The sequence below is a fragment of the Aquarana catesbeiana genome, linkage group LG01 (genome assembly GCF_042186555.1).
Source record: "Aquarana catesbeiana isolate 2022-GZ linkage group LG01, ASM4218655v1, whole genome shotgun sequence".
In the NCBI taxonomy this organism is placed as follows: Eukaryota; Metazoa; Chordata; class Amphibia; order Anura; family Ranidae; genus Aquarana; species Aquarana catesbeiana.
The window spans coordinates 540,491,574-540,507,371 of record NC_133324.1 but is presented as its reverse complement, the minus strand read 5'-3'; the positions used below and the strand labels follow the sequence as shown (position 1 = coordinate 540,507,371).

Here is a 15,798-nt window from a genome sequence, read left to right as displayed (position 1 = left end):
AGTTCTTATATAGGTAATGGAGGGGCCACCTGGAAAAATCACCTACTGCCACCGCCCCCTTGTGACATCAGACTGGTGCATGCTGGGTTGGTGACGTCACAAGGGGGTGGTGCCACCAGGTGACGTTGCCCGGTGGCCCCTCCCTTACCTATATAAGAACTGTCAAACGGCGGAGCCTGCAGTAGGCGGCCAGCCTTTATGGATGGCGGGAGTGTTTTTTTATTACTTTTTTGGGTCCGGCGGTGGTGGCGGTGGGGTGATTGACAATGGATTTACATTGAGGGGCACTTTTATTTTATAAAGGAATTGTCAAAAACTTTCTCTGTGTTTTTATTACATTTTGACACTTTTTTGGTGAATGAGTACCCATACTCATTCACTTGGAAGGGAGGGGGGGGCAGGATCCAGATTCCCAAAAGCCCCCTGCCCGCATACCCATACAACCACCGACCATGGTTGTGGGGACAAGGCCCATGTCCCCATCATCACCCCCCATGTTAAGGGCATGTGGCCTGGTATGGGCAATTTTTTTGTTATTATTTAGCTGTCCACGCCTGAGCTCATCCTCAGTCATCACCCTGAGGGGGGGAGGGGGTAAAAAAAATGATCAGGTGCTTGATGTGCTAGGTACACCATGGCGTTTAACTAATGTTGCATGCCGTATCCTGAAAAAAAAATTAGGCTAAACTTCAGCTTTAATGTATCCATAATTTAGTGTGTAAATAGTTATTATTTACATACAAACTTTAAAAAAATGTTTTGAGTTTCATAAGGTAATGCAGCGACAGTAACGTGAGGGACGAGCACCACAAGCACAAGGCGCTTTGTGTCTATCTGCTTGCGAAGCACATCCTGAACTGACGTGTTTACAACGAAGCAATACGAAATTCCGGAATGCAAAAAGTCTCCTCAGAAGAGATCACATGTACTTGGACTCCGGTAACATGGCGGCCAGCACAGACTTTTTTTTTTTCTAGATGTGCAGGACGTCTTTTTAAGCTCAGCCAATGGTAGTAAGAGACGACTACGTGTAGGAGACGCGTATTGTGTGCGACTTTCCGGCTGGACCTGTGAGGACTGAAAGATGTCTGAACGTAAAGTTTTAAATGTACGGTAACCATAATAAGCTGACAAACTGTGCTATTTAATGTTAGCTAATAACGGTGTCATTCGGGTACATGGGTTTTATATTTTCCAGGCTTTGCTAGTGTGTATAACTACCTATATATTCTATTTGAAAACTGAGTGTAATAAAGTGGTAGTAAAATCCTATTGTTAATGTATTACCTATAGGTAAGCCTATAGTAAGGCTTATCTGTAGGTACTGTAAATATCTCCTAAACAAGCACAGTTTAGGAGATATTTACCCGTGTAGCAGCTGGTGATGTAATCGGCGCATGTGCAGCAAAGGAACATCATACCTGTGCCGTTCCTTCAGAGCTCTGTGCCTTAACCACTTTAGCTCTGGAAGGTTTACCCCCCCCCCTTCATGACCAGGCTGTTTTTTGCGATGCGGAACTGCTCTAATTTAACCACTTGAGGACCATCCGCTGCAACTATATTGTGTCAGGTTGGTACCCCTGGGCGAGCTGTCATAGCTGTAAGTCGGCCGCTTTAAGAGCACCAAGGGGTGCGACGGAGCAGCCGATGTGCATGCCCGGCGGTTGCGATGTCCGCCACGATTGTTCCTGAGAGAGACAGAATGGAGATCTGTCAATGTAAACGGACAGATCTCTGTTCTGTCAGGGGTGAAGAGAGTGATCTATTATTCCTACTGCTTAGTAAGGATGCACTCTGGCGTGTTCGCACAGCCAACGTGCAGAGCCCACCAGGAAGTGGGCACAGCACGGCGCTGCGCTAATCACAAGCAGTGAGACATTGTCCCAATGTGCGGCTGCAGAGATCGGGAAATGTCTCACTGCCTGTGATCAGCGGAGTGCCGACTTCCTGGCGGGCTCTGCACATGGGCTGTGTAAACACGCCGGAGCGCATCCTTACTGCTTAGGAACAGCGATCGGTCTCCTCCCCCAGGCAGTCCAATCCCCCCCACAGTTAGAAACACTCCCTAGGATATTTAACCCCTTTATCGCCCCCTACTGTTAACCCCTCCTCTTTCCTTACAGTATTTGTAGCTGCTGACTTAATTTTTTTCCCCCCAGGCTGGAACTCCTCTTTAATTGCTGCTCCTAGGGGAGCAAAAAAAAAACAATTTTGTTCTCCGCTCATCCCCACAGACCAGTCTCATGCAGTGTCTGCACCCCAGACTCGCCTGGTCTAGGGTCCTGACTTCATCAAGACCAAGGCAGGGTCCAAAGCCTTGCACTGGATGTGAGGATGCCGAGGGACAGTCCACTGCTGGATTGTGGGGAGTGGTAAAGAAGGCAGCCCATAGATCAGTTGGTTTTTTGCTTTCAGCAGGTTGAAGGAAAAAAACTGACTCTGCCTCCATCCACACACCTAATTTCTGACAACAGAGAGACTAACCCACCATCAGAAAACGCTGTTTATGGTTGCAGGCTATAGCCAGCGGTGCTGACCAAGCGGGTAGAATGGAACAGGGTGGTTGTACAGAAGTCAATCAGTAGATCAACTTCTGTACAACCTGGCTGCCCATACATGAATTCAAATTTGGCCCACCCTCCTGAACTGGCTGAATTTCAATTTATTTATGGCCGGCTAAAAATCATTTGATAGTTCCTGTGTAAATGAGGTCCTAAAGTGATTCTAAACCTCTTTTTTTTTTTTTTTTTTTTTAACCACTTTACTGGTTTTCCTGGCACTTTTTTATTTACAAGTTTAAATCAGTATTTTTTGCTAGAAAATTACTTATAACCCCTAAACATTATAAATTTTTTTTTTTAGCAGAGACCTTAGGGAATAAAATGGTGATCGTTGCAATTTTTTATGTCACACAGTAGTTTCACAGCGTTTTGCGAATACACTTTTTTTTGGAAAAAATACACTTTAATGAATTAAAAAGAAACAAAACACATTATTTACCCCAATTTTTTTGTAAAATGTGAATGATGTTGTTACTCCAAGTAAAAAGATGCCAAACCTGCTTTAAAATTGTGCACGCTCATAGAATAGCGATAAACTACGGTACATGAAAATCTCCATAGGCGATGCTTTAAATGCCATTACAGGTTACCTGTTTAGAGTTACAGAGGAGGTCTAGTGCTAGAATTATTGCTCTTGCTCTAACTTTCGCAGTGATACTTCACATGTGCAGTGCAAATACTGTTTAGATATGCGTGCATGACTTAAGTATGCGCTTGGGAGGGATGGGGGCACTTTATTATTTTTCTTATTTATTTTTACACTGTCCATTTAATTTTTTTATTACCTTTATTCCTATTACAAGGAATGTAAACGGGTCCTTTTTTTATGGGGAGATCTGGGGTCAAAAAAAACCCAAATCTCTTCTTTACCTTTTAAAAGCTAAAAGTTGTTTGATCTTTTGCTTAAAAAAAATAAATAGTTTACTTCCAGTCTGGACCGGAGGCGACATCATGATGTCGCTCCACTCCTCCAAGGCCATAGAGGTGATCAAAGCGGATCTACTTATTGATCGCCTGTATGACCAGCCGTTGGATCGTTTCTCAGCAAACCAACAGAAATGGTAAGCCCGAGAAACACCGGCGAGCAGCCGGTTGTCCCGCCGCTTCTGAAAGCGTTCCAGCGGCTCCTGAGCTGCTCAGGACACTTTCATGACAAAGCCGGCTGTAAAAAAACAATACCGGGGTTATAGCTGATATCTTCACCCATAATCCCGATAAACCACTTGCAAACCGCAACATATATATATGTATTACGGTCAGCAAGTGGTTTATAACATGCATGTTATACTTACCTATTCTACGTAATGGTTTTTTTTTACAGAGCAGCCCAAATCCTCCTCTTCTTAAGTCCCCCACCGGTGCTCTTGGTTCCTCCCCCCTGCTGAGTACCCCCCAGCAAACCGTTTGCTAAGGGGGGTACTTGTGCAGGCTCGGTTCCAAACCCTGCTGCTTGTGTCCATAAACACAGACAGCGCTATCAATCTGCCCTGTGAGGAGGGAGAGAGTCGCTACTCTGGTTCACAGCTCTGGATCGAGATCAGGCTTGGGGAAATATGGGGGGTATCCTGAACACAGAAGGTTTTTTTTTACCTTAAGACCACTTTTACACTTGTCCTGCGACTTGGGACCGCAAAGTCGCAAGACATGTCGTACCCCATGATTTCCAATGAGTACCGTTCATATCTGTACGACTTCAAAATCCATACCAGACCCTTATCCAAGCGCGCAGCCCGGCCAGTCAGGAAAGGGGGTGGGGATGAGCGAGTGGTCCCCCCCCCCTCCTGAACCGTACCAGGCCGCATGCCCTCAACATGGGGGGGTGGGTGTTTTGGGGGAGCCCCCCTCCCCCAAAGCACCTTGTCCCCATGTTGATGAGGACAAGGGCCTCTTCCCGACAACCCTGGCCTTTGGTTGTCGGGGTCTGCGGGCGGGGGGCTTATCGAAATCCGGGGGCCCCCAGATCCCGGCCCCCCACCCTATGTGAATGAGTATGGGGTACATCGTACCCCTACCCATTCACCTAGGGAAAAAGTGTCAATAAAAAAAACACACTACACAGGTTTTTAAAGTAATTTATTAGGCAGCTCCAGGGGTCTTTTTCCGACTTCGGGGGTCTCTCTAGCCTCTTCTCCCCGTGTCCGGTTCTTCTTCGCTCTCTCTGGCCTCTTCTCCCGGTCTCCGGTTCTTCTGCCGGGCTCCTCTGCTATCTTCTGCTCTTTTGCCGCTCTCTTGCTAGGGGTGGCCCGGTCTTCTTCGTCGTCTTCTTCCCTCTTCTCTTCTTCCGATGTTGACACGACGCTCTCTCCCGCTGTAATGCTGTGTGAGCGCCTCGCAATGACCTATATAGGCATGGGGCGTGGTCACCGGGTGATGTCATCCGGTGACTCTGCCCCTTATGACGTCACAGTCCCGGGGCATGCTGGGACTGTGATGTCATAAGGGGGCATGGTCACAGGATGACATCACCCGGTGACCACGCCCCTTGCCTATATAAGTCATTGCGAGGCGCTCACACAGAATTACAGCGGGAGAGAGCGTTGTGTCAACATTGGAAGAAGACAACGAAGAAGACCGGACCACCGCTAGCAAGAGAGCGGCAGAAGATAGGTCCCCTTATTAAAGGGGGCTCCCGGATTCCGATAAGCCCCCCGCCCGCAGACCCCGACAACCAACGGCCAGGGTTGTCGGGAAGAGGCCCTTGTCCTCATCAACCTGGGGAAAAGGTGCTTTGGGGTGGGGGGGCCGCAGGGCGCCCACCCCCCATGTTGAGGGCATGCGGCCTGGTACGGTTCAAAACTAAAAGTCAGTAGCCACACATACTGTAGCTGCAGCATGCTGACTTTTAATATTAGGACACTTACCTGTCCTAGAATTCAGCGATGTCCGCACCCCAACCTATGTTTCCATCGCTTCTTAGGTGCTGCTGCCGCCATTGTCTGTAAGGGAAGCCTGCTGTGAAGCCTTGCGGCTTCACACCCGGTTCCCTACCTTGCATGCTCAAAGCCGCCGCGAGATCTCTCGGAAGTGGGGACAGGTACCTGTCAAAAACAGGCACCCGCCCCCCCTAAAGGTGCCAAATGAGACACCAGAGGGGGGGAGGTGTCGGATAAGCGGAGCTTCTACTTTTGGGTGGCACTTCGCTTTAAGCTGCATTTAGGCAGTGTTTTTTAACTGCCATTCAGTGCCTTCCATGAATATTACAATGGGCACCACACAGTGCAGTATACGTTTGTGTGGTAGTGTTTTGTTAAAAATGTAAGCAGCAGTTTGCTTTCAGGAGGCATTGCCACTTGTCAGTCGACAGGATACTTCCACCATGGCCTCAGTTGTAGTGTTTCCTCCGCTATGTTGGAAGCGCTGCAGGGAACTGTGGTGTGCTACGCTTTCTCCAGGAGGGTAAGTTGGGTTTTGGCATACCTCTTTTTTTTCTTTTGGCTTCATCTTGGGTCATCCCAGCACATGGAACCTCCCCCCCTCCCTCCCCGACGGGAGGGGAGTGTTCCAGAGCTCCTTCCTTCTCCCCAGCCCAGTGAGGGTTTTGGCCAGCTGTCAAGCTCCTGCCCTATCCTGATGGTTTGGAGACCTGGTTGCTAGGACAGGCGTCTCAGCTGTCCGTGTCTTAGCTCGTTCTGCCCGGTTGGGCGATGGCAGGGCGCGAGAGGCTTCTGTTTCCTGCCGCTGGAACACAGGAGGAGGGAGCGCAGAGGTGAGAAACCCGGGAACATTGGAAAAGGCACAGTTTTGCCCGCTGCGGCCTCTGCATCATCGACCCAGTGGTGGTGGCGTGAGCAGGAGCCATTAACACCAGGTAAGCAGAGGCAGAGACTACTGTCCCTCTTTTTATATTTACTTATGGGCTGGTATTTTCCCTCTTCTCCTCCCCTGGAAAGGGGGGAGCCTGCATCACACTCCCAAGGTTACCTCTCTTGGGAGTGTGATAGGATGGTAATTCTACTTTGGTTTTCCTGCACCTTGGACTGTTGGTGGGTGGTCTGTTAGGGGAAGGGGGCTTGATTCCTGTGCTAGCTTATGCTGTTTTTGTTTTGTTGCTTGGTTTCTTTTAGGAAAAAGCCACAGTAAAGACCAAGCACTCTCCTCCTCCAAAAAAAGAAACGTCCCTCCTGTAGGGTCACTCTTAGGGAATCCTGGACCAAGCCTCTATGTAAGGCTTGTATAGCAGACTTGGTCAAACAGGAAACTTCGTCCTCTACATCTTCTTCACAGTGCAGTGAGCTTCTCACTTCTTTTCAGAAGGAGCTTGCAGATACTTTTTAGTCTTTTCATTCCTACCTAGATAAACTTCCAGTAGTGCAGTCAAAGTAATTTACCATCCAGTCCTCTGCCATCCGCTTCTACTCCTAGAGAAGAGATTTAGAGGAAGAAGGGGGTAATTTCTCAGAAGTGTCGAGTGGGCAGGAAAGAGAAGATAATGATAAAACTTCCTTTAGATACAGGCTGTCCTTGGAAGAGGTAGACCACCTGTTAACCATTCATACCACCCTGAACATTCAAGAAAGTAAGGCCCAGTTATCTCTTCATGATAAGATGATGTACCAAGGCCTGGGTGACGTCATGCACTGAGTGTTCCCAGTACACAAGGTCCTTTCAGAGGCTGTAAAGAGAGAATGGAGAGACCCAAAGAGATCCCCTATTTCTTTTTCATACATCATGGGACGCAGCGGCAGGCTAATATTCATTATCTGCTGGGTTATACTCCATCATTAGGTGAATGGACGCTGGTAGACCAAAGGTCTTCAAACAGGAAGTGATCCCCTATATAACTGCTCCCATACAGGAAGTACTTTAGTTTGTTACCAGTGTCTGTAAGATGGATGGCATGGTTTGTTCCAGCCCTCTGAGCTCCAGGTCTCTAGTCCCACAAACTGTTCCAAAAATGTATCAAGGGATTAACCGATCGGATCCATTTGACACAGGCTTTTATGCATAGATAAATGGTATCCGAGCCTCGCAAAGAAGACTCAAGATCCTGCGAGGCTTTGCCTGTAACGTGGCCTCCAGGCGCTGGACCCTGCGGAGTGGAAATCCTGGACACTACAGCAGTAATCCTGCAGAGGGTGCTGTACATGTCCAAGGGCATGGACCCTAAACATGAAAGGGTACCCAGTCCTTGAAGGTCAAAGTGACAGGAACACGCCGTGAAGGGTGAAGATTGGGCCCTTAGCTTCTAAGTGGCCCTGCACCTGGACGGGTAAGGGAAACCCCTTTAATTTATTATTGTGGTCTGTCCCAGTGATTGACAGTCAAGCTAGCTAAAGGCTGGACACCTGTGTGCGGTGACCATACGGGGGAGTTCTGGGCCACTGGGCTCAGCAATTTGTTTGGTTTGTTTTAGCCTTTATCTGGGCGCACAAAGATTCACGTCGTACGCGAATACAGTCAAGCTGGGACCACGCACATGCGTGCGCACACATACATAGAACGTTCGGTGCACACCCAGGTTATTTAAGCTGTGCAGGCCAAGCATATGGTCCTTCCAGAAGGCAGCTGTGGGACACCGAGCAGGCTCTAAACAGACACTTGCAGTGGTTAATTTTTCCTTACCCAAGTCACGTGAGTCACCAGGTGTTGCTTGGCGGGCTAAAGGTGCTTAGCAGGATTGTTGCATAGGGGCTTGGTGAGCCCTATTAAAGGGTCTCTCTTCTGAGGTGTTTTAACTACACCCAAGTACTCTTTTTGTTTGCAGGCATTGAATGTCTTCCAAAAGGAGGAGTGGGACTAATATCATAGGGAACCTATGTCATGAGTAGTTCCTGATGAACCTAGTCGTATCCCTAGTGTTGTATCCCCTGAAAGGCCAGGGGCAATCTGAGCCACTGCGCTTATCTGGTATTGTGCCTACAGTCAACGCTGCTGCTTCACCCTTTTATCACTAAGGATGAACTGTCCTCAGCCCCAGTTGGGTTAGAGCACAGGATTGCTGGCATGATTGCCTTCATCCCGCAGGGTGGCAGGAAGCGTGACAGATCCCCCTCCCATTCCTGCTCCTAGTCTGGAACAGGAATGGGTTGAGGATGGGGAAGAGCTGAAAGCTCAGGATTCGGTGGAGTGCCCGGCAGATGAGTCTGCTTCCGAGCAATCTGAATAAGAAGATATCCAGTCGATGTCTGCCTCTCAGTCGCAGAGGCTTTTGATCCAGACTCTAAACGAAATGGTTCGTTCTGCCTTTAACCACTTGCCAACCGCCTCACGCAGCTATACTGCGGTAGAATGGCACGGGCAGGCAGAGTAACGTATAGGTACGTTACTCCCCTTCCATGGGCGGGGGGCCCAATGTAATGTAAACAGAAGCGGAGGAAGTGATGTTATCTCTCCTCCTCGCGTCGGTCTTTTCGTTCCGGCGCCGAGGAGAGAAGACATCAAGTAAGTCTGCACCAACGCTACACTAACAGTAGAACACATAAGCACACAAATCACCCCCGATCGCACCCCCTGTCACAGTGACACCAATAGCAGTGTTTTTTTTTTTTTTTTACCGATTACTGCATTGGTGTCATTTGTGACTGTTATAAGTGGTAGGGCAGTTAGTGCTAGGCCCCTTTAGGTCTAGGGTACCCCCCTAACCCCCCCAATAAAGGTTTAAGCCCTTGATCACCTCCCAGTTAACCCCTTCTTCCCTTGTTGCCAGTGTCACTAAGCGATCTGATAACCCCCTGATTGCCCCCTAATTAACCCTTTCACCAGTGATCACCGTATAAGTGTTACGGGTGACGCTGGTTAGTTTGTTTTTTTTATTACCCATTAAAGGTTTAACCCCCTGATCGCTCGGTGGGTGATATCAGGATTTAGGGTCTGCGTTGCCCCAGGCAGGGTCAGGTTAGTGCCAGTACCGCTAACACCCTTGCACGCAGCATACACCTCCCTTAGTGGTATAGTATCTGAACGGATATCTGATCTGATCAGATCTATACTAGCGTCCCCAGCAGTTTAGGGTTCCCAAAAATGCAGTGTTGGTGGGATCAGCCCAGATACCTGCTAGCACCTGCGTTTTGCCCCTCCGCCCAGCCCACCCAAGTGCAGTATCGATCGATCACTGTCAATTACAAAACACTAAACACGCATAACTGCAGCGTTCGCAGAATCAGGCCTGATCTCTGCGATCGCTAACAGTTTTTTTGGTAGCTTTTGTTACAGTTGCTGACAGCCTAGGAGCTTTTTTACCTGTGAGTCTCACTACTGTACCAGTAAATTTAGAGCCCAAAATGGCAAATCGAAGGTAAAGTAGTTAAGAGGCCTACACGTTTCTGTGCATAACAGATAGTGAAAAGGAAGTCACTCATCTGTCAGATTCAGGCTCAGAATACGATCTTGTAGACGACAGCGGCTCCATGACAGATAGCTCTGATGACAGAGTTGTGGTCCCTGCCAAGGTCAGGCGTACCAGACCCCAATCTTCTTCTGCTGTTGAGGTGCAAAAACCGCAGGGCTCTTGTATGGAGCAGAGAAGTACTAGCGCCGCTATTCCTTCTGGTGAACTGGCAAGCACCAGCGGCCTATTACACCCTGGTCGTACATCCAGCACTGCAGTAACACTTGGTGAGGTGGCGAGTCCCATAAGTGCAGTTCAAGCTGGCCAGGTGGCAAGCACAAGTAGTGTCCCGCTGCCACCAAGAAGACAAAGACAGGCCCATCGAGCCCATTGTGCCCTTTCTGCTGCATTCGCCAATTCTAATTGGGAACCCACCACTTCTGCAGCACCCGTACTCCCCCAAAATCCCCCCCCCATTCACTGGCCAACCCGGAATTTAGGTGGAAATAGTTGATTTTACGTCACTTGATTTTTATTCGCTGTTTTTCCCAGATCTCTATAGATCTATTGTGGACCAAAGCAATTTGTATGCTGGTCAATACATCTACGCTAATCCCCAGTCCTCCCTTGCCAGAGATTGGAAACCAATTACGTTTTCCGAATTTAAGATCTTTCTGGGCCTATCCCTCGACATGGGCATAGTTAAAATGAGTATGTTGCGGTCATATTGGTCCACTGACCCAATTTACCATATGCCCGTGTTCTCTGCCTCCATGGCCAGGGCACGATACGAGCAGATCTTGCGGTTCGTGCATTTTAACAACAATGAACTCCGTCGTCCTCGTGGAGACCCTGGATACGATCGGCTCTACAAAATTTGGCCCCTCGTAAACCACTTCAACCAACGTATTGCAGACTTGTTTACCCCCCATCAAGTTGTCTGAATTGATGAGTCCCTGATTAAGTTTTCTGGCCGCTTGTCATTCAAACAGTATCTTCCCAGCAAGAGTGCCAGATACGGGGTCAAGATGTATAAGCTCTGTGACAGGGCCACAGGCTATTCATATAGTTTTATGGTTTTACGAGGGAATAGATAGTCACGTAGAGCCGCTGAACTGCCCAGATTACATAGGGAGCGCTGGCAAGATTGTATGGGACTTGGTGTCACCCTTATTCGGAAAGGGGTACCATTTGTATGTGGACAATTATTACACGAGCGTGCCACTTTTTAGTCACTTGTTTGACCTTCAGATTGGCTCATGTGGCACCGTGTGATCTAATCGCCGTGGCTTACCCCAGAGGCTTGTAGATTCCCGTCTTAGGCTGGGGGAGAGAGCCTGCTTGAAGTGTAATAACTTGCTCGCTGTGAAGTGGAGGGATAATGAGAATGTTTTCGCTCTTTCCTCCCTTCATGCAGACACGACGGTCCAGATTTCTACGGCGACTGGTGTTGTGGAGAAACCCCTCTGTGTCCACGAATATAACCAAAATATGGGAGGGGTGGACCTCAATGACCAGTTGTTGGCGCCGTACCTAGTTGCCCATAAGGCCAGACGCTAGTATAAAAAAGTGTCTGTATACTTATTTTAATTGGCTTTGCTGAACGCTCATGTGCTATACAGAGCTTCAGGATGGACTGGATCCTTCCTTAAATTCCAGGAAGAGATTGTCAGAGCCTTTCTGTTTCCAGATGGTGCTCCACCTCACCTTCCCAGTCCAAATGCAGTAAGCTGGCTGCATGTGAGGCATTTTCCTTATGTCCTCCCGAGTACCCCTACCCAATGATCCTCCTCAAAGAAGATGTCGTGTCTGCAGCAAGCGCGGATATAGGCGTGACACCCGCTATTTTTGTCCCTCCTGTCCTGACAATCCTGGTCTTTGCATTGGTGAATGTTTTGAATGCTACCATTCACTAGTTGAGTATTAGCGTAGGGTACAGCACTGCACAGACTAGGACACACTTTCACAGGGTCTCTCAAGATGCCATCGCATTTTGAGAGACTCGAACCTGGAACTGTTACAGTTACACTTTTTTTTTTGTAACTGTAAAAAGGTTGTAACTAAAAATCTCTCGCTCTCTCTCCTTTTTTTTACTGTATTCTATTCTGCAATGTTTCATTGTTATGTTTTATCATGTTTGCTTTTCAGGTATGTATTTTTTTTTTTTTTTTTTTTTTTTAATACTTTACTGTTTACTGTGTTTTATTGTTAACCATTTTTTTGTTTTCAGGTACGCCATTCAGCTGCAGCACGGATTTATTTATCTTGACAGCAACAGCGTTTTGCTCCCACGATACATAAAGCCGTGACTCCAGCACTGTCGGAGGTGATTTCACCACCACAGTTAAAAACGAAATGGTGCATGTATGCCGATCATTAGAAGTGGGTGGATGAAGGGAAGTATTCTAATGGTGGGCATACCCACAGATCAATCTCTTTTTTTCGTTCCGCCCACAGGCTGCATGAAAAAAAAAGATTACAATATATGCCCTACAAGGACCAGCAACGTACTGGCATGTTGCTGGACTTTGAGTGGTTATACCAGAATGATGCCTGCGGGTTTAGGTATCATCTTTTAAAGAAAAACAGTGCAGCGCTGGACAAGTATCACAAGTGAAAAAGAATTGTGAAAAAATTTTGATTAAAAAAATTAAATATAAACTAAACAACGAAAATAAATAACAATAAAAGTGACTGATAAATAAGCATCCAATCCAAAGTCCATAGGTGATAAAAAGCAAATATAATAAAGACAAATAAGAGTTCTAAATATGGTGTAAGTGAAATCCAGAGGTTATTCCATGTGGAAATCTCGATCCACAATCCACCGCCAGTGCTGCCCACCACCTGGTGATAAAGTAGTAAAGGCTTACCAGAGAGCCTGCGACCGCCCTTATTCAGGGGGGTCAAAACAGGCTTAGTAGAGAGAGATATGAGATGGACTTCAAGGGATGTCCCATAAGAAACTCTGTAGGTAATCTCGCCAGCCTCCTTCCTGGGCGACTCCACAGCAACAGCAAGGTGCCAATCCAGAAGATGTAGTTCCAAGGACACTTCTCCGGCCTCCCCTTCAGTCTTGCACAGTTGTAGCGGCTCCTGTCCTGGACTGAAATGGCTTCCTCTGATTTCACCGCACCTAAATCAGAGGAATCGGTGAAATCAGAGGAAGCAATTGCACCATGCATGTGAGGTATCACCGCAAAGGTCAGATCGAGGGCAGTAATTTTAGCAGTAGACCTCCTCTGTAAATCTAAAGTGGTAACCTGTAAAGACTTTTAAAGTTTTTTAAAAATGTATGTAGTTTGTTGCCACTGCACGTTTGTGCGCAATTTGAAAGCATGTCGTGTTTGGTATCCATGTACTCGGCATAAGATCATCTTTTTTATTCCATTAAACATTTGGGCAATATAGTGTGTTTTAGTGCATTAAAATTAAAAAAAGTGTGTTTTTTCCCAAAAAAATGCATTTGAAAAAGTGTCAGAAAAGGCTTTGTCTTCAAGTGGTTAGAAGAGTAGGTGATGTGTGACATAAGCTTCTAAATGCTGTGCATAAAATGCCAGGACAGTTCAACCCCCCCCCAAATGACCCAATTTTGGAAAGTAGGCACACCAAGCTATTTACTGAGAGGCATGTTGAGTCCATGGAATATTTTATATTTTGACACAAGTTGCAGGAAAAAGACAAATTATTATTTTTTTATTTATTTTTTTTGCACAAAGTTGTCACTAAATGATATATTGCTCAAACATGCCATGGGCATATGTGGAATTACACCCCAAAATACATTCTGTTGCTTCTCCTGAGTACGGGGATACCACATGTCTGAGACTTTTTGGGAGCCTAGCCGCGTACAGGACCTCGAAAACCAAGCACCGCCTTCAGGCTTTCTAAGGGTGTAAATTTTTGATTTCACTCCTCGCTGCCTATCAGTTTCGGAGGCCATGGAATGCCCAGATGGCACAACCCCCCCCCAAATGACCCCATTGTGGAAAGTAGACACCCCAAGCTATTTGATCTCGCTTTTTGTCACAAAGTTTTGAAAATTGAAAAAAGAAAAAAAAATACATTTTTCTTTTCTTTCTTCATTTTCAAAAACGAATTAGAGCTGCAAAATACTCACCATGCCTCTCAGCAAATAGCTTGGGGGTATCTACTTTCCAAAATGGGGTCATTTGGGGGGGTTTGTGCTATCTTGGCATTTTATGGCCTTCGAAACTGTGATAGGTAGTGAGGAGTGAAATAAAAAATTTACGCCCTTATAAATCCTGAAGGCGGTGATTGGTTTTTGGGGCCCCGTACACGGCTAGGCTCCCAAAAAGTCCCATACAGGTGGTATCCCCATACTCGGGAGAAGTAGCAAAATTTATTTTTGGGGTGCAATTCCACATATAACGATGGCATGTGTGAGCAATATATCATTTAGTGACAACTTTTTGTAAAAAAATTTTGTTTTTTTTTTTTCTTTTTTTTTTGTCATTCAATCGATTACTTGGGACAAAAAAATTAACTATTTAGTGGGCTCAACATGCCTCTAAGCAATTTCCTTGGGGTGTCTACTTTCCAAAATGGGGCCATTGGGGGGGGGGGGGGCTTGTGCTACCCTGCCATTTTAGCACCTCAAGAAATGAGAATAAACTAAAAGCTGTGCAAATTACAGAAAATGTACCTTAGTTTGTAGACGCTATAACTTTTGCGCAAACCAATAAATATACGCTTATTTACTTTTTTTTACCAAAGACGTGTGTGGCTGAATACATTTTGGCCTAAATGTATGACTAAAATTGAGTTTATTGGATTTTTCTTATAACAAAAAGTAAAAAATATAATTTCTTTCTCGTACATCACGGGTCACAGAGCCTCAGTAATTACTGATGGGTTATAGGGTATCATTAGGTAATTGGCCACACCCTAAACAGGAAGTTCAACCCCCTATATAACCCCTCCCCTTCCTGGGGATACCTCAGTTTTTTTGCCAGTGTCTTAGGTGTTGGTCACGAATAAGATGTGCTGTGCTGAGCTCCAAAGGAATATTCTACACTGGGGCAAGCCATGCAACCGGATCCATTCAAAGTGCTTTTTCAGGCCAAATTGGATGGTACCCGGGCCTCGTGTCTGAAGAAACTAGGTTTTACCTGTAATGCTTCTCTTTTTAGAGAGCTGGACCCTGGAACCCAGTATTTGTTTTTTTTTTCAGCCATATCCCTGGCAGGGTGCTTTACGGGCCAGAACTGCGGATCCTCCTATTCAAGGGGGCCCCAGTCTCTGAAGGTTTCTCAAACGGAGCCCACCGTGAGAGGTGAAGATTGGGTCTGTATAACAGAACCCTGCAGCTGGATAAGGTAAGGGAGATTCCTCAAGAATTTTTTAATTCTAGTAGGTTTTCTCCTTTAAGTAAATGTATGCTATGCCTATTGTCGCCACCGGGGGCTGCCAAGAGCACATACCTTGTCATGCTTGTTCTGTCTGTCTCAGTGTCCACGCTGTACGCTTCTCCAGCCAGGCTCCAGGTAGGATGGGTTGGGGGTTCTCTCCTTAGGGATGCTTCCCCCCCCATGATGTAGGGGGGCCGGGTGGTCTGAACAGACAGCGGTAATTTACCGCTTCACTGCCACCGCTACTGGCGTTTTCAGCAGATTCCCCATCCACCGGCCCTTCTCTCTCCTTCACCCCAGCCTCCCCTCCATGCTTGTCCCGAGGATCGGAGCCTCGGCTCGCGCGGGAAAGCGCACGTTTTTGAAAAAACCGGGGGGGCGGGAGGGGTGGTCGGAGGAGGGGGGGCGGAGCATTAACGCGACGTCCGGCGTGATTAGACGCCCACATCGCTGGCTACACAGGCTATAAAGTGTACTCTTTCAGGTGCACACAGCCTATGGAGGGACACAGAGCTGACGGGCACATGTGAGGTGGGATACAGGCATTCTCCCAGGCAGCATTTACTTGAAACACCAGACTGGGCATTGGTAGCAGCGG

General features: G+C 47.1%; 1 protein-coding gene across 2 annotated transcripts in view; it reads left to right on the top strand.

Moving 5' to 3' along the window:
• The first annotated feature begins 973 nt into the window (after window positions 1–973).
• YJU2 (YJU2 splicing factor homolog) overlaps window positions 974–15,798 on the top strand; it is a 223,981-nt gene continuing 209,156 nt past the window's right edge. For both annotated transcript variants that reach the window (XM_073594991.1, XM_073594982.1), the window contains exon 1: window positions 974–1,108. In XM_073594991.1, the coding sequence (XP_073451092.1) occupies window positions 1,085–1,108 (24 nt within the window). In that variant the 5' untranslated portion in view covers window positions 974–1,084. The remainder of the gene's footprint in view (window positions 1,109–15,798) is intronic.